At 40.0% G+C, this 19,063-nt stretch overlaps 1 protein-coding gene across 1 annotated transcript in view; it reads left to right on the forward strand.

The window, feature by feature from the left end:
- The window catches only part of cnmd.S (chondromodulin S homeolog), a gene marked incomplete at its 5' end in the record, with an annotated part of 53,398 nt that extends 36,251 nt beyond the window's left edge, over positions 1–17,147 (forward strand). Inside the window, 2 exon segments of the mRNA NM_001093328.1 lie at positions 165–334; positions 16,303–17,147. Coding sequence (NP_001086797.1) covers positions 165–334; positions 16,303–16,518 — 386 coding nt within the window. The 3' untranslated portion in view covers positions 16,519–17,147.
- Positions 17,148–19,063: the final 1,916 nt, after the last annotated feature.

A 19,063-nucleotide genomic window follows, 5' to 3' on the forward strand; every position in this document is an offset into this window, starting at 1 on the left:
ATAAGTATTGATAAGTATCAGGATCAGAGGGAAACTTCACAGTAAAGAGTCTGGAGAAAGGAAGCCAGAGCAGAAAGATAACGGTGTGAGATCTCCAAAACTGGACAGTGACTGTAGGATTACATGAAATATTTGATTTCATCCCCGATGTTTCATTTTTGCAGAACATCAAAGAGGTAAAAGGGAGACTGGAAGAAAAGTCAGACAAGCTCAGAGCCAGTTCGAAGCTGCTGCAGAAGAAAGGAATACTAGACGCCAAGGCAATCGCAGACCTCAAATAAATGAAACAAGTTCTGAGCAAGAAACTCCCTTCAACCCAGAGAATCCCTATCACGTGAGTTATTTTAACATGAGTGGTGTATAAATAAAATCTGTATTACATCTTATGGTTTTGGTGCCAAGATGGGAATTGTAGTTTATCTTCAGTGTTGTTTTAGAATCATGTAATAGTTCTTTTAAGTAAACGATCTCGAATTTTCGAGATTTGTCAAATGTAAAAAAAAAAAAATGTTTTAAATTCAAATGAAAAACATTGGCAGCTAAAAGCTGCTGAAACTACATAAAAGTCAATGGGAGGAGTATCCAGAGGTTTTTTTTAATATCACAGTGATGAAAAAAATGCAATAGTAACAAAATAGGTGCAGACATATGAAAAATCGAATTGTTCCATTTACAAATAGTGTTTAGTTGCCAAAGTATGACACCTTCCAAAAAAACACAGTACTTGCTCTATTTGGGTGTTTCCTGTGTGTTCTTTTTGTTGTGTTATTACTAGTAGAAGCTGCGTGAGACCTGTACCGGAAAAAATTATTCCAAATCCTATTTTATCACGTTAGTCAAGCAAAATGAACTTTAATTACACTATGAATTATATGAATCTTGTTTCTATCAGTCTGGGAACAAAAAAAGGAAAAAAGTATGACCCATATAGTTGCACCTTCCCACCCTTATTAGTTGAATTCCCAAAGCAAAAAAGTAAAACGTAACTTTTATTAATCACATCCTAAAATTAATATGAGACAAAACGAGTATAGAGTGTGTGTTACAAATGTATCCAAGCGGGGACACACTGCCAAAATAAGGTTTGTGGCATGGGACTTAGATCCACTTGCCACAATATACTGTATCAAACCGGACCCTACATCCCACCCGTTCATATATACACAGTGGGCCACCAGCATTCCATTACGGTTGGGATAGATGTGGGCTAATTGCCACCACTGGGTTTGAAAAACCCACATCATTACTCCAACTTTAAAGTACCGTCTATTAGCTGTCGACCTTGAGTCTATTACAGCTTCCTTACCTAACCTTGGTTTTAACACACACTCTATACTCATTTTGTCTCATATTAATTTTAGGATGTGATTAATAAAAGTTACGTTTTACTTTTTTGCTTTGGGAATTCAACTAATAAGGATGGGAAGGTGCAACTATATGGGTCATACTTTTTTCCTTTTTTCGTGCAACTATATACTATTAATGACCTTGCACACCACCATTCGGTTTCACATCTCTATCAATGGGTGGTGCTACCTACCTTTTCTCTAATTTATCAGTCTGGGAATTCATAATTCTAGCAAGCAGGCAGGAGCCATTTTGTGGACACTGTTATTAAGACAAGCCTTGTATCATCTCAAAATCTTGTTTGTGCACTAGAATGGGGGACCTGATTTCCATCCCCATGCACTAGTTACACAATTAAATGGTGAAGAGAACGGGGGAATGTGGGGACAGCAGTTATGGGGTGCCGTTTGTCCCAAATACATTCTGTATACAAAACTATCCCTAATGCACAGAATGAATGTCTCTCATGTTATATAAGTATTTGTGACCATACACAGATAAAAAAATATACAAAAGACTTATTTCTATTAAAGAATGAAAACAAAATCTGGTTAGTGCACAAAAGGATATCATTATATCACAAACTCCATTCTGTACAGTTTAACAAGCAATCTGTCTCACAAATGTATAACCTCCATGTAACGGACGCACTTATGTGCAAAGTTACTTACAGAATGAATTATGTAAAAACAAAGTTGGACATAATATATAATAGTGCAAGTAACTAGTGCTTGTCAAGCTAGATTTGACTGACAAAATAGATATCTGTGACAGAAAGCAAGATTTTATAGCACAGGATTCATTCTTTCCACAAAATGACAGTTTTGTTTCACAAAACAGATAAAATAACCATTCTGTGAAGCAACACTGTCAGTCACATTCCTGAACCAATAAGAACAAAGCTTATTGCCATATACAAACAAGATGAGTAGTGGCCAGCTCTGCTCCACATGGCTAAGGCAAAGTATCTGACCTGCTATAGAGGGCGCCCTCTAATGTCCCCTGTGCTGCATAGTAATAAACATGAACAAACCTTTCCTAAAAGAGCTGCTGTTAAACACTACAGGTTCATAAATGGAAGTTTTTACAAATGGCTGAGAAATAAAATGCTGCACTTATAATGACTGTAGTAAAAGAAAAGTATGCAAAACATAAATATGATCATTTTAGGTGATATGGCTATTCTTATTGTAGTAACCTGCTTGTGTGGCCATTTTGGTTAAGGGCATTCCTGCTGTTTTGCCATTATCTTATGACTCACTCCTGTTCCTCTTCCTGTCTAAGCTGAGAGCAATAATGGGACAGGCCACACCCACCCGCAATCTTCTATTAAATGTACCAGAAGTTACTGTGATTGTCTGGCTGCTTTGCCAGACTCTCAGAGTCAGTTATAAGTTTTGTATATGATAGTTAGACTCCAATGTCTCCTCCTAGCTGTAATCTTGCACCAATTACCTACCTCCCAACATTTTGGAAGTAAAAAGAGGGACAACATTTTTTTGCCATGTAGTATGGCACATTTTTTTGCATCACACCGATTTTTGTGGCCACACCCCCAAATTACCATGTTCACTTGACCAAATTTGGCAGGTTAGAAAATGTAGAAAATATTTCTCCTTATCTAAACTTTTGAAATTACTTATTTTCTTTTACTTCAATAAATTTTTATTGTTCATCACAACAATAGTGCACAGTCAATTACTGCTATCAGAAAACACAAAGCAGCATGCCAAAATGTACATACAATAAGTAATGAGACATACATCATCTGTAAACGAACATTTGTTGTGCGAACCAAGGTTCGTACTTCCGTAAATGAACATACAGGGTACAAAAGCATCATTTTATAAAAAGAAAACAAAAAATAAACAAAAACAAAAAAATAATAAAACAAAAAAATATACCTCTCCTGCACCGAGACCAAATATACCCTAAGAAGGCTACAGGGAAAAAAGGATAACGGGAGCATCAGTCCCAAATCTATACTCAATCCACGGGTTCCAGGTTAACAGAAACTTCTGATGGGTATCTAATAGAACACTAGTCATTTTTTCTTGGGACATAATCCAATCAACTCTGGACTTAACCGGGGTTATAGGAATTTGCCTCTGTTTCCAGGCTCCCGCTAAGGTCCTCTTAGCAGCTAACATTATGAACGAGAACAGGCGAAACTGAGCATTGGTGAGCTCTTGGGGTTTAACGTTAAGTAGGGCTATTGCCGGGTCTCTAGGCAAGGAAACCTCAAAAACAGAATAAATCATGTTAAAGACCCTAATCCAAAACCTTCGGGCACCCGAACAGGTCCACCATATATGAAACATCGTGCCCATTTCCCCACAGCCTCTGAAACACCGGGGATCTGCAGTGGGGGAAAATTTCGCTATACGCGCTGGGACTAGGTACCACCTAAAAAGTACCTTATAATTGGCTTCCTGCAAGGAGATGTTATTAGAAGACCTCTTAGTTGTGGACCAGACTCGCTCCCACTGTTCTAGAGATAATTCTTTAGATAGGTCCCTATGCCAAGCCTGTATATAGGGTAGCTCCAGAGGCTGGTGGGATTCAAAAAACCTACTATAGAGGCATGACACCGATTTGCACAATCTAGGGGAGTGAAGACACCACCTTTCAAAAAAGGTCATGGGAACATTCATGTTTTCCCCATGGCTCCATTGAAACCGTATAAAGTGGAGGATTTGTTGCAACCGAAAACTTTCACTAGTTGGAACAGAAAACTTATCACGAACCTGCTGAAGGGAAAGTGGGCCCAAGGAAGAGCATAATTGACCCATAGCCCAAATTCCATGGTCCAACCACCACCGGAAACGTGAGGCCTGTAGGCCTGGGGTAAATTGAGGGTTACCAAATATAGGAGCTGCAGGGCAAAAGGGGGAGCTCAAATGTAATTTCTTGTTGGAAATATCCCAGATTTTCAAAGTTTGCTGGAGACAGCTACTAGCCTGTCTAGGTCTCTTCCCCGAAGAGCTCCACACCAGTGCAAGGGGGGAAAATGGTTGGGTAAATGCGGCTTCCAATTGGACCCAGTGTGGGCAGTCTTCAGTGGAATGTAGCGTGAGGACCTGGGCCAACTGAGCCGCTCTATAATAAAGGGAGAGATTCGGGAGGCCCAGCCCACCCCCCGACTTAGGGCGATACAAAGTAGCTTTACTGATTCTGCGAGATTTCCCCGCCCATACAAAACGTAAAACTCTTGATTCAAATTTAGCTAAATGTCCTATGGGGATAGGGACCGGTAAGGTCCTAAATAAATATAAAAGCTTTGGTAGAAGTGTCATTTTGACAGAGTTAATACGGCCTACCCACGATATATGGTGAGAGCTCCACTTTTCTAAGAGAGTTACCAAAACTTTAAACATAGGCGGATAGTTGAATTTATATAATAGATCATAAGAGCTTGTTAGTTTAATTCCCAAAAGGGAAATATAATTCGGATGCCAAATAAACTCAAAGTTGAGGTGGAGCAATTTTTCTACTGCATGAGGGAGATTAATATTTAATGCCTCTGTTTTGTGGTGATTAATACGGAGTCCGGAAATAGAACCAAACGTGTCCAAGAGACCATATAAATTTGGAAGGGAGGTCATAGGCCGAGTAATGGTAAGAGTGAGATCATCCGCAAAGAGGCTGATTTTATGGTGCATACCACCCACTTCAATTCCTGAGATATTAGGGTTGGAACGGATGGCAATGGCCAAAGGCTCAATAGCCAAATTAAACAGGGTAGGGGATAGGGGGCAACCCTGACGGGTCCCTCTGCAAATCGGGAACGGTGTAGAGGAAAACCCCATTATATGGACTACAGCTGAAGGGGCGTCATACAGAGCCTTAACCCAGGTTAACAAGTTGGAGCCAAACCCCCAGCGCACTAAAGAGTAATATAGATAGTCCCAAGACAGGGAATCAAAAGCCTTACGAATGTCTAACTTAAGAATCATAGACTTGATGTCTGAGGCTTTGGCATGTTGCGTGAGTAGAATAAGACGCCTAGTAGCGTCTGAAGCTTGACGACCCGGGACAAAGCCCACCTGATCTTTATTTATTATTGAGGGGAGGAAAACATTGATACGTGTAGCTATAATTTTACCTAAAATTTTAATATCCGTATTCAAAACCGAAATGGGTCTATAGTTCTTACAGTCAAAAAGGTCTGTATCAGGCTTAGGAATCGCAGATATTTTAGCGCAGAGAGATTCAGGATGTAGCTTCTGTCCCTCCCGCAAGCAATTAAGCATAGAGGTCAAATGGGGAATCAGTATAGGTGCAAATTTTTTATAATAAATATTAGCAAGACCATCTATACCCGGGGCTGTATTCGATTTAAGCTGTTTAATAGCTTGGGCTACCTCTTCTTGCGTAATAGCCTCATCAACGAACTGAGATTGTTCAGGCGAAAGTTGGGGAAGGTCTAGGTCCCTAAAAAATTTAGCGTAAGTCGTTTCCGAAATAGGGGAAGGCTTGGCATAAAGTTTTTGGTAAAAGGCTGCAAATGTGTCTGTGATCTTTTGTGGATTTCCTGACAGAGGACCCTGTGAAGTCCTGATTCTATGGATAGATATGGGCTTATCTCTTTCGTTTAGCTTACGGGCCAACATCCTCCCTGGTTTGTCTAAAGAGCAATATAATTTATGCTTAGCCCATCGTAGGGTCTTCTCAGCGTTAGTGGACAAAAGTAAATCTAAATCTCTCTGAGCATTACGGAACTGGGTCAGATTACTTATTTTCTTATCTCAAAATTGTTACAAAACATCTTAGTTGCACCTGTTAAGCTGTTCTGAGCTCTCTGCCAAAAGCCAATTAAGTTCAAAACGTTATTTTTCTGGCTGTTCAGTGCAGAGAAAAGAGGGACTTTCCAGTGCAAATGAGGGACTGCGGGTTGAGCTGTCAAAAGAGGGACTGTCCCTCCGAAAAAGGGACAGTTGGGAGGTGTGCAATTAGCTTGTAGTAGTCTGTTAATAATGTGCTAAGCTATAGTTCAACTACTACATAATAGCTTTAGCCAGAGACTTGGGACTGATCATGTGCACAGAGCATTCTTCCCAACTGTCCCTTTTTCAGAGGGAGAGTCCCTCTTTTGACAGCTCAACTTGAGGTCCCTCATTTGTACTGGAAAGTCCCTCTTTTCTCTGCACTGAACAGCCAGAAAAAGAAACAAAGTTTCTAACTTAATTGGCTTTTGGCAGAGAGGTCAGTACAGCTAACAGGTGCAACTAAGATGCTTTATAACAATTTTGAGATAAGAAAATAAGTAATTTTAACAGTTTAGATAAGGAGAAATATTTTCAAATTTTTATAACCTGCCAAACTTTGTAAAATGATCATGGTAATTAGGGGGTGCGGCCACAAAATGGGTGTGGTCCACCCATGCAAAAAAATTTTTGTCTCTTTTTATTTCCAAAATGTTGGTAGGTATGGTTCAACTACTACATAATGGCTTTAGCCAGAGACTTGGGACTGATCATGTGCACAGTGCATACCTCCCAACTGTCCCTTTTTTGGAGGGACAGTCCCTCTTTTAACAGCTCAGCCTGCAGTCCCTCATTTGTACTGAACAGCCATAAAAAGAAACAAAATGTCTAACATACAAGAAGTCATCTGTAGTGTGGGTACTTCAATGTGGTAAACAAATTACTCACACGTAAGGGAAGTGGCCCAGGTGCACTGCCCTGAGCCCTCAGCATAGGGGGCGGACAAACCGAAATGTAAAAAGGAGCAGGCACTCTATGAGCGCAGACTTCCAGCAGGCACCAATTCAAAGTGTAAAGATCTTTATTATGCTCAAAACTTCTAACTTAATTGGCTTTTGGCAGAGAGGCCAGTACAGCTGATACTTTGTAACAATTTTGAGATAAGAAAATAAGTAATTTTAACAGTTTAGATAAGGAGAAATATTTTCAAACTTTTATAATCTGCCAACCTTTGTAAAATGAACATGGTAATTACGGGGGGGGGGGCCACAAAAATGGGTGTGGTAAAAAAAAAATTATTGCTCTCAGCTTAGACAGGAAGAGGAACAGGAGTGAGTCATAAGATAATGGCAAAACAGCAGGAATGCCCTTAACCAAAATGGCCACACAAGCAGGTTACTACAATAAGAATAGCCATATCACCTAAAATGATCATATTTATGTTTTGCATACTTTTCTTTTTCTACAATCATTATAAGTGCAGCATTATATTTCTCAGCCATTTGTAAAAACTTCCATTTATGAACCTGTAGTGTTTAACAGCAGCTCTTTTAGGAAATGTTTGTTCAAGTTTATTACTATGCAGCACAGGGGACATTAGAGGGCGCCCTCTATAGCAGGTCAGATACTTTGCCTTAGCCATGTGGAGCAGAGCTGGCCACTTCTCATCTTGTTTGTATATGGCAATAAGCTTTGTTCTTATTGGTTCAGGAATGTGACTGACAGTGTTGCTTCACAGAATGGTTATTTTATCTGTTTTGTGAAACAAAACTGTCATTTTGTGGAAAGAATGAATCCTGTGCTATAAAATCTTGCTTTCTGTCACAGATATCTATTTTGTCAGTCAAATCTATCTTGACAAGCACTAGTTAGTTACACAATTATATATTATGTCCAACTTTGTTTTTACATAATTCATTCTGTAAGTAACTTTGCACATAAGTGCGTCCGTTACATGGAGGTTATACATTTGTGAGACAGATTGCTTGTTAAACTGTACAGAATGGAGTTTGTGATATAATGACATCCTTTTGTGCACTTACCAGATTTTGTTTTCATTCTTTAATAGAAATAAGTCTTTTGTATATTTTTTTATCTGTGTATGGTCACAAATACTTATATAACATGAGAGACATTCATTCTCTGTATTAGGGATAGTTTTGTATACAGAATGTATTTGGGACAAACGGCACCCCATAAGCAGTGACATCTAGGAAGTGCTGAATGGAAAGTGAAAGTAATTGCTTGCCCTGCCTCTATGCCTAAGGCATAGAGGAGGGGCAGGCAATATTTGATTGACAGCTGAGATTTTTAAATGCTTTTACAACTATGAATTCTTTAATATAAAAAAAAAAAACTTTGGATTTCATGTTTAATTTGAAAAGGACTTTTATTATACAGATTTTAATGTCTGGGTGACAGATCCACTTTAAGTAGTTAGAAAACATACAATATAATACCAGTGTTTGAAAATCCCTGCACAATACCCAAAAGTATAAAAGTCATAGCTGGAGCCAGGATGAAATGAAGTGCCCCACACCATAATCAGCAATAAATGATAAATTTGTATAAGGGTAAAGTAACTAGGGATGTAGCGAACGTCGGAAAAAAAGTTCGCGAACATATTCGCGAACTTGCGCAAAAATGCGAGCGGTTCGCGAACGGTTCGCGAACCCCATAGACTTCAATGGGAAGGCGAACTTTAACATCTAGAAAAGACATTTCTGGCCAGAAAAATGATTTTAAAGTTGTTTAAAGGGTGCAACGACCTGGACAGTGGCATGCCAGAGGGGGATCAAGGGCAAAAATGTATCTGAAAAATCTGCCTGTGTGTGCTTGGAAGAGATAGTGTAGGGGGAGAGCTGTTAGTGATTTCAGGGACAGATGATAGTAAGCTTGCTGGCTAGTAATCTGCTTGATACTGCTCTGTATTGGAGGGACAGAAGTCTGCAGGGATTTGAGGGACATTTTAGCTTAGGTAGCTTTGCTGGCTAGTAATCTACTGTTCTCTTTAAACAACTGCCATACGTTGACCTTGTAGGCATTGTTTGCCCAGTTTTTTTGGACGCAGCCACTGAAGCACAGTTGCCAGAAAAAATATGCCATATAAATGCTGAAAATAGTCATTTTTCGCCATTACGTAAAATATATTATGGCTGCTTGAAAAAAGTGACTCCGGTGTTTTTTCTGGAGACGGTAATATTATGGATATTTAGACAGAATGGGAACAAGGTCACACAGCTCGATGGCGGGTTGAAGAAAACAGTGTGCAAATAATGCCTACAAGGCCAACGTATACACTACTACAGCGGTGGATACGGATTACGTAAAATATATGAATGCTGCTTGAAAAAAGTGACTCCGGTGTTTTTTCTGGAGACGGTAATATTATGGATATTTAGACAGAATGTGAACAAGGTCACACAGCTCGATGGCGGGTTGAGGAAAACAGTGTGCAAATAATGCCTACAGGGCAAATAATGCCTAAAAGGTCAACTTATACACTACTACAGCGGTAGTAAAATAAAAAAAAGTAAAATAAAAAAAAAAGAATATTAAAAAAAAAAAATTAAAGTTGGTGCTGCTGAACTACTAGGAGCAGCAGATTAGCACACCAGTCCCACTCCCCAACACTGCTAGACTAATAGCACTGGGCTCTTATAGTAGTAGTAGTAGTAGTAGTAGTAAAACAACAAAAAAATAAATAAAAGCAGTCCTTACAAGGACTACTGTTATTGCAGCAGTCAGCAGATGAGATCAGAAGCAGGACAGCTGCCCACTGCAGCTACATACAGAGCACTGCAGTAGAAGGTAGATTACTAGCCAGCAAAGCTACCTAAGCTTAAATGTCCCTCAAACCCCTGCAGACTTCTGTCCCTCCAATAACAGAGCAGTATCAAAACGATTACTAGCCAGCAAACTTTCAACTGTCCCTGAAATCACTAACAGGCAGCAGCTCTCTCCCTACACTATCTCTTCAGCACACACAGGCAGAGTGAAAAAACGCTGCAGGGCTTCGGTTTTTATAGGGAAGGGGAGTGGTCCAGGGGAGAGCTTCCTGATTGGCTGCCATGTACCTGCTGGTCTGGGGTGAGAGGGCAAAAAAAAGCGCCAACAATGGCGAACCCAAAATGGCGAACGTCGCGCGACGTTCGCGAACTTCCGGCGAGCGCGAACACCCGATGTTCGCGCGAACAAGTTCGCCGGCGAACAGTTCGCGACATCTCTAAAAGTAACCCAGATTTTAAGACAAATGCCTGTAAAGTAGATTAAGTCCTTGGGGAATAATGAATGAGTGCAAAGTTCTCTGAACACAATCAATGTGTCTCTGAGGGAGATCCTCTCACTTGAGTTGGACAAGTGTGTACTAATTAGGTACTTTCTGAATATACACATCAAAGGCAAATTATCTCAGAATATCACTCTCTGCATCATATTAAAAGTTAACTCAAAGGTGAACAACCCTGTTAAACAGTTGAGGTTACTCCCAAAATTATGGGGTGGACCAAAGCCTGCCTTTCTTTCTGCTTTTAAAATCCATATAATATATATCTTACACAGTAACAGTGGATAAAAGGGTCCATCAATACTACCTACTTATATATAACCAGGAAGGAATATCCTTTCTCATACCAAGGTGGAAATTGGACCCATCCCTGGATAAACTTATCAAAAGGTTGAGTCTCAACAACTATCCGTAATAATTTTAAACTGTATAGAACTGAACCATTGTTTGAGATACAGATATTGTACAGATTGTGTTGCATAAGTAGAGCGCTTACCAATTGTCTCACTTGAATAACAAGATCTGCACTGAATTGTCAGTCTGTGATATTATTGCACTGAAGCTTAACGTTGCCTTTTTTTTAGGATATTATATTGTTTTATTCTAGGAAAACTCTTAATATAAAGTAAAAACTGATATAAAGGTAAGTGTTAATCGGCAGAAGCTGAGCCTTAAATAGAAAAAAGAATGGTGCCAGATATAGGGATAAGGCTATAGAGAACTTGTGTCAGGCTTCTAAAAACTGAGTCTTGTGAGAAAGTTCGTCTTTCATAAAATATTAATAATAATGGGGGAAAATCTATCTATTATATGTGCAAATCACTGCCAAGGTCCTCGATATATTACAGTTAACCAAATATAGCACACAAGTGTTATATTGTATAATATTTATACCACACCAGAGGGCAGCCGTGCATTCTAGTGCTACGTGATCCCTAAGCTCCTCCCTCCTAATGCGTTTTGTGCCACCACGAGCGCTTCATTGCCTCTGAGCCTTCAAGAACAGACCCCCCAGATCCCCAAAATAACAAATGCTTAAAAGGGTTGTTAATCTTTGAGTTAACTTTTAGTATGATGTAGAGAGTGACATTCTGAGACAATTTGCAATTGGTTTTCATGTTTTATTATTTGTGGTTTTTGAGTTATTTCGCTTTTTATTCAGAAGCTCTTCAATTTGCATTATAAACAATCTGGTAGCTAGGGTCCAAGTTACCCTAGCAATCAAGCATTGATTTGAATAAGAGACTGGAATATGAATAGAAGAGGACCTTACTAGAAAGATGAGTAATAAAAATGAGCAAAAACAATAAATGTGTAGCCTTACAGAGCATTTGCTTCTTAGATGGGGGTTAGCGACCCATTTGAAAGCTGCAAAGAGTCAGAGGAAAAAGGCAAATAATTATATAACTATACAAAATAAATAATGAAAAGTTGCTTAGAATTGGACGTTCTATTACATACTAAAAGTTTAATTAAAGGTGAACCACCCCTTTAAGGTATCAAATTCCCTAGAAGTGTAAAAAAGTTTTTTTAGTACATTTAATAAAACTTGATATTAATTGAATTCATTTTCTTGGAAGCCCTCTCCTAAGTGATCGATAACGTGCAATCAATTTATAACAAGATGTCCTGACGCCTCCTGAATTTATATTAGGATTAATTAATTGCAACGGTCATTATGAATAGATATCATTCCATTATATATGATGTCCATTCCATTTATATATATGATATATAAATGTTGGAACATATTTTAGATTTTATATATATATATACACACACACACACACTCAAATATACAGGTATGGGACCTGTTATCCAGAATGCTGGGGACATGGAGTTTTCCGTAATTAAGAGCTTTATACCTTAAAGGGATCCTGTCATAGGAAAACATGTTTTTTTCAAAACACATCAGTTAATAGTGCTACTCCAGCAGAATTCTGCACTGAAATCCATTTCTGAAAAGAGCAAACAGGTTTTTTTATATTCAATTCTGAAATCTGACATGGGGCTAGACATTTTGTTAATTTCCCAGCTGCCCCTGGTCATGTGACTTGTGCCTGCCCTTTAGGAGAGAAATGCTTTCTGGCAGGCTGCTGTTTTTCCTTCTCAATGTAACTGAATGTGTCTCAGTGAGACATGGGTTTTTACTATTGAGTGTTGTTCTTAGATCTACCAGGTGGCTGTTCTCTTGTGTTAGGGAGCTGTTATCTGGTTACCTTCCCAATGTTCTTTTGTTTGGCTGCTGGGGGAGAAAAGGGAGGGGGTGATATCACTCCAACTTGCAGTACAGCAGTAAAGAATGATTGAAGTTTATCAGAGCACAGGTCACATGACTTGGGGCAGCTGGGAAATTTACAATATGTCTAGCCCCATGTCAGATTTCAAAATTGAATATAAAAAAATCTGTTTGCTCTTTTGAGAAATGGATTTCAGTGCAGAATTCTGCTGGAGCAGCACTATTAACTGATTCATTTTGAAAAACATTTTTTTCCCATGACGGTATCCCTTTAAGTCTTCCAATAGCCATTTTAAAAATGAAATAAACCCTATAGATTTGTTATACCAAAAAAATTGTATCTTAGTTGGGATCAAGTACAAGTTACTGTTTTATTACAGAGAAAAAGGGAATCATTAAAAAATGTCTGTAATTCAGAGCTTTCTGGATAAAGGATCCCATAACTGTTTATTTAGAATGTGTTATAATGGAACATTAACAGAAGCAACAAAATGCCAGGTGAATGACTGAGGAAATATATATGTTTTGAAAATGCTAAATAAAATGGACACACACACATAATAGTGTGTATTAAAATCTAAAGAGAATTCTTTGATAATGGATGTGTTATTATAACCCCTATATTAAAATGGCTACATGGCCCACAACCCCACCATCAATATTTGCCAAATAAAACATAATGGGGCCCAGGGCTGGAACTAGGGGTAGGCAGAATAGGCACGTGCCTGGGGAACAAGATTTGGAGGTAGGGTTGCCACCTGTAAGGTTTTGAATCAGTCACGTTTTTACATGTGCTGTCCGGTTCGAAAATACCTGCCCGGCTTTCAGAAGTCTGAAAGCCGGGCAAAGTCTGAAAACCGGGCAAGCCTGTTCCCTGCTTCCTGAGCAATTTGGGCAATCACGGGCTGCCACGTCACTGGCCCGCCCCTTTGCATCAGCCCTCTCTCTGACATCACTGGTACCACCCCCTGCCCAGATTCCAAAGGAAGAAAATGTGTCAACCCTATTTGGAGCTTGCCAGGCACGTACCTTCTCTGTTGCCTACCCCTAGTCCAGACATAGGGTTTCCACCTGTCCGGTTTTGACCGACAGCCTGGTAATTTGAAAAATTCCCCATGATTGACACGGGGATCGGCCAGTTGCCGAGTCATAACCACGCCCCATGATCCCCGCCCCCTGCCAACACTGGCAGAAAAGGTGGCAACCCTATCCAGACAGTGTCCCCTTACTGAGCAGTTCTGCACCACCAAACACACAGTGTTGGACTGGGCCGTCGGGACACCGGGAAAAAAACAGGTGGGCCCCAGGCTCTTGTGGGCCCCCAACGACCCAGATATGCTTCTCGGTGTCGTGACCCTTCTTTGTCGGGTGCGCAGTACAATCAAAATTTTGCGCGTGCGCATTAGCGTTGCGCCACTGACACTCATACACACATACCCAGCACCAGAGTGGCGGGGGGGGCGGAGGGGTACCCGGAGCCAGTAGCCCCAGTGGGCCCCAAGCCCCCCAGTCCTACCCTGCAAACACTCCTATGTGATCCTTATCGCACACTTGCATGTTTGTGTGCGTACTTGCGTTCATTCTCATTCACGCAGGACTGGGTAGGAGTTTCACTCCCGGCTGGGTTTGCCTAGGGCTCCTAGCTGGGCCGGCTCTGTCGGGCCTGCTTATTTTACAGTCTTAAACAAATTCAGGCAGTACACAACTTGTTCTATTTTCAGTAATTTGGGTGCACCTCCCCAGTGTCCCTCCACACTTAGGAATACTTGTGGAAATCCAAGAATGGGCAGCAGTCCAGAGTTGAATAAAAAGCCGTTATTATTCAATAGCAGGGCAACATTTCACAGCAACGTTTCGAGCCTGTCACAGCTCTTTATCAGCTGGAAACATTGCTGTGAAATGTTGCCCTGCTATTGAATAATAACGGCTTTTTATTCAACTCTGGACTGCTGCCCATTCTCAGATTTCCTGTTTATTTTACATCCCATAATGCCAGTGATTGTTAAAGTATAACACATCAGATATATATTTACACATGTGTAATATGTGACTCTCCTTTGAACCCAAACCTATTCATGCAGTAGTGGAAATGATGCTGAAATGGGATCAGTATTGGACTGGCCCACCGGGATACCAGGAAAACTCCCGGTGGGCCCAGGTGTCAGGGGGGCCCTTGTGCTGCTAACAATTTGGCCTATTTCATGGCCATTTCCTATTTCTTTGAGAACAAAGTGGCTAAATAGATGCAAAATTGATTAAAGTATGTAAAGAATAGAGACTAGGAGATTGAGTTGAGTAAGGAGAATAATAATAACAGTACTGAGAGTGGGCCCCTGGTCCAAGGTTTTTGGAAGGGCCCCTGGTGTCCCAGTCCGACACTGAATGGGATGATATCTGTTCAATGTGCCTGAATCAAAATTTCTCCGGGAATGATGTTTGCATATAATCCTGTGCTTGCTTGGGATGTGCACAGAGCTAGATGCAAGTGAATGTACATGTAGCAAGAAAGACTCCATGGGGCAAATTTACTTACCTCCGAAGTTGCGCTGTTTGCTTTGCCGCACTTTGCCAGGTGTAGATTCGCCAGGGCTGCACAAATTCACTAAGATCCGAAGTTGCGCACAAGTTACGGATCATTTGCAAAGTTGCGCTACCAATGTTACGTTCGGCAGTTCGAAGTTACACTAGCGATGGCTAATTTGCATACGGCGTGCAGTTAAAGTACAATGGACGTATATGCAGCAGCAAACACATTACACTACACAAGGCCTGGGAACCTTAATAAATGTGTTCTAATGCCCTACATATGTGACCACAGTTTATTTTAGGTGCCATATGTTATCAAATGTAGGGGGGAAGGAGGGTACCCTAAAAAAAAAAAAAGTGATCTATTTCAGCCTATCACCCTATAAAAAGTAAAGGACACCAGTGTTTTTTTGGGTCAACTTTCTTTGGACCATCCCTATCTACTCTAAAGTCAGTTAGTGAATTGCGTAGTTACGTCCCCTCGCCAGAGCGCAACTTCGCCTGGCGTAAGGGTGCAAAGTAGCGCTAGAGTAGGTCCACTTCGATAGCGAATTTACGCCAGCACCCATTAGGAAATCGGCAAAGTGGCAAAATGACATCACGCTGGCGAATTTTCGTTAGCTTAGCTACTTTGCCCTTTAGTAAATTTGCCCTCATGCTCCTGCTGCTTCAAGTTTATCCTGTTTAACCCATTCTGTAGTCACACAATAGGCAACTATTACACATATTAGAAACTTGACATTCTGGCCATGCCCTGATGCACAGACACTGCCATGGTCTGGCTATAACCAGCACTTTGCCTGAAAAACCAGAGGTGAAATTGGTTAATGTTGTGTGTGCGAATACCTTGTGCTGAGGACTCAGATACCTCCTGGGGATATGGGGATAAAACCAATCGGTATTAATTTAAGGAAGGAAACTCATTAGATGTGCATGTGATAAAAAAAGCGTTAGTCACTTCGCCTTTTAGTAAATCTGCCCCCAAGTCTCACTCACTGGTGAATCTGCATACACAAAATGTCATTCTCTCTCTCACTAGGTTTGGAAAACCTTGTTCACGGATTCTAATTCCACAATTAAATGAACATAATGTTACAACAACAAATCTATAAACATTGAGTGCATTTCATTATGTTTGCACGTTGATTCTCCATGTCACTTAAATAACATTTTCCCTCCAATTCTTTCCCCACAAACAGTTGGAAGGAGAAGGCGGCATGACATTTGACCCCATGTTGGACCACCAAGGTGTATGCTGCATCGAATGCAGGAGAAGTTACACACATTGCCAGAGGATCTGTGAACCACTAGGCGGATATTATCCATGGCCTTACAACTACCACGGGTGTCGATCTGCGTGTAGAATTGTCATGCCTTGCAGCTGGTGGGTTGCACGTATCTTAGGAGTTGTCTAAAGATGAAATCAAAATCTGTACAGAGAAAGTGAGCTGAAAGTAACGTCAGCCTCAAGGGTAGGAAGCATTTTCCAGGGCACACAAATAGTGGGTTATTTATCAAAGTCCGAATTTATCTCAATATTTTCTGCTACAAACTCCGATCAAATCCGCTCTGGTTTTTTACGCTTATTTATTATTACATTTTCCTGAAAATTTGCTTTGCTGGGAAAAAAAAATCTGATTTTTGCAACTTTTACCGATTTTCTCATCCAATTTTCCCCGAATTTTCACCCAAAAACTTTGGGGTATTGCACGAAACCCAGGGCACATCAAAAAATCATTGGGACTTCTCCCACTGACTTGTATGCAACCTCGACAGGTCTGAAAAATTTATGATTTAGGATTCGGTTCGGGATTCGGCCTTTTTCAGCAGGAATCAGATTCGGCCGAATCCTTGTGCATTGCGAACCGAATCCTAATTTGCATATGTAAATTAAGGACGGGTAGGGAAATCACATGACTTTTCATCACAAAAGAAGAATTTTTTCCTTTCCTGACCCTAATTTGCATATGCGGATTCGGTATTCAGGCAAATCTTTCACCAGGATACAGGGATTCGGTGCATCCCTAAAAAAAAAAAAAAAAAATTACAAATTTTTCGGGATTTTTGCATTCGGAGTTTAGTAAATAACCCCCTTAATATATGTAAATGCCTTTCTCAAGCTCTTTGTTGTAAATAAATAACTTAATAATGGTTAACTCGATCATCTGATTGAAATGTATACTGTTTAAGAAGTACAGTTTCTTTATGTAACGTGCAATATTATAAATATATTTCGCATTTCAGCTTTAGGATTTAGTCATGTAGAAACTTTCCCACAGTGAAGCACATTCATTTCTAAAGGTTAACTTGACACAGTGCAGTCTTTCTCAGATCTGTCGTTTTGACTAAATAAAAGTGAAGCTGCTCCCTGTTGTTATTGAAACATAGCAGGATCCAGCCAGTTGCCATCCTCCCTTGTTTGCTGGGGATTTTCTGGGTAATGACAATGATTTTGCAGAACCTATTTATAATGTTTAGACAATGCAACACAACATTTACATGTCTTTTCTCTACCAAACTAGCTAATAAATTAAATATATTCTGAAGACTTCTTGTTTTATGCGTTTGGTAAAGATTTATATTGGGTGTCCGTGCTGCGATCCAATAATAATAATACACTTTACAAAGTCAATATGGGCTGCTTGCCTTTGATGTGACCATTGGGAAATACAAATTTATTTCCATTCGTCCATTATATATATTTTTTTTAGAAATCTAAACATTTCCACTGGACAAAATCTATCACAAATTCTGAAAACTTTAATGGAATAAAAAATTGTCAAAATTCAAATTTGTAAATATTGCATCTGTTCTTAATGGATCTGTTGACTCTTCCATCGAATAAGCAATAAGTTAAGCTTCTGTAACAGGTCCTAGAAGGCTGTACCCAAAAATGGGTCTCTGTGTTGCTTAGGGTTTGCTTCAATCATACATTTAATGCAGGGACATATGTTGATACCAATAAATTCAGAGCAGATGAATTGTATAGAAAGGAAAAGCTGGCCAGGTTGGAACTGGTTACATTAAAGAAAAGGTATTTGCTGAATATACTGTATAAGAGAGCCATACAATATACGCTTAATTGCATCAGAACAATGCATATGAGAACAATCTAAAGTTACAAAATAAAGTTTATTTTTTATGGTGAGAGCTATGAAGTTGTGGAACTGTCTCCCTGAAGTGGTTGTGCAAATACAGTGGATATTTAGGGGGGAAATGAGTGTTCAATGCCTATTCAAGTAAGAAAATACAAGGCAATTTATACATGAAGTAAGTCAATTGATTTGATCCCAAATAGGGCCCCTCCAATTCTATTTTCTACTCTGTAACCCTTGTTATAGTAAGGCGCCTCTGCATTATAAATTAACATGCAAAGGGCTAAGAAACTTGCTGGCACTATAAAATAAAGGATTTGACTTTTGGGGTCCTTCGCGGAACCAATTTATTAAACCCAGACCCGCAACCTGCATACTTACCTGCTTGGACCCGCTACCTGACCCACAAGAACCTTACCTGCAACCCACTGACCATCAAGAAACAGGAAGTGCTGACATTGTAAACCAGAAGTGACATCATTAGAAGTAGGCGTGGTCAGAAAAAAAGGAGTAAAACAGTAAGTGCTGTCATTGTGAACCGGAAGTGACATCATTAGAAGTAGGCGTGATCAGAAAAAAAGGAGTAAAACTCGCTATTGAGAAGACCCGCAAACCCGGAGAACCACCGACCCACGTCTATACCTGCTCCCAAAACTTCTACCTGCAACCCACAGGGTACCGCAGGTTTATGCGAGTAACCCGCAGGTACTCGACCCACTGCAGGTTGTAGACAATGTTTAGAAGGGAACCCATAATTAATCGGTAGTCCGTTAACCTGCCTTTATGTTTTGGAATGTGGGAGGTACCAGCTCCTTGTAGAGAGTATCCTGGAATCCAACCAAAACCCCTCAGACCAGCAATGCTA

This window comes from Xenopus laevis, chromosome 2S (assembly GCF_017654675.1).
Source record: "Xenopus laevis strain J_2021 chromosome 2S, Xenopus_laevis_v10.1, whole genome shotgun sequence".
Lineage (NCBI taxonomy): Eukaryota > Metazoa > Chordata > Amphibia > Anura > Pipidae > Xenopus > Xenopus laevis.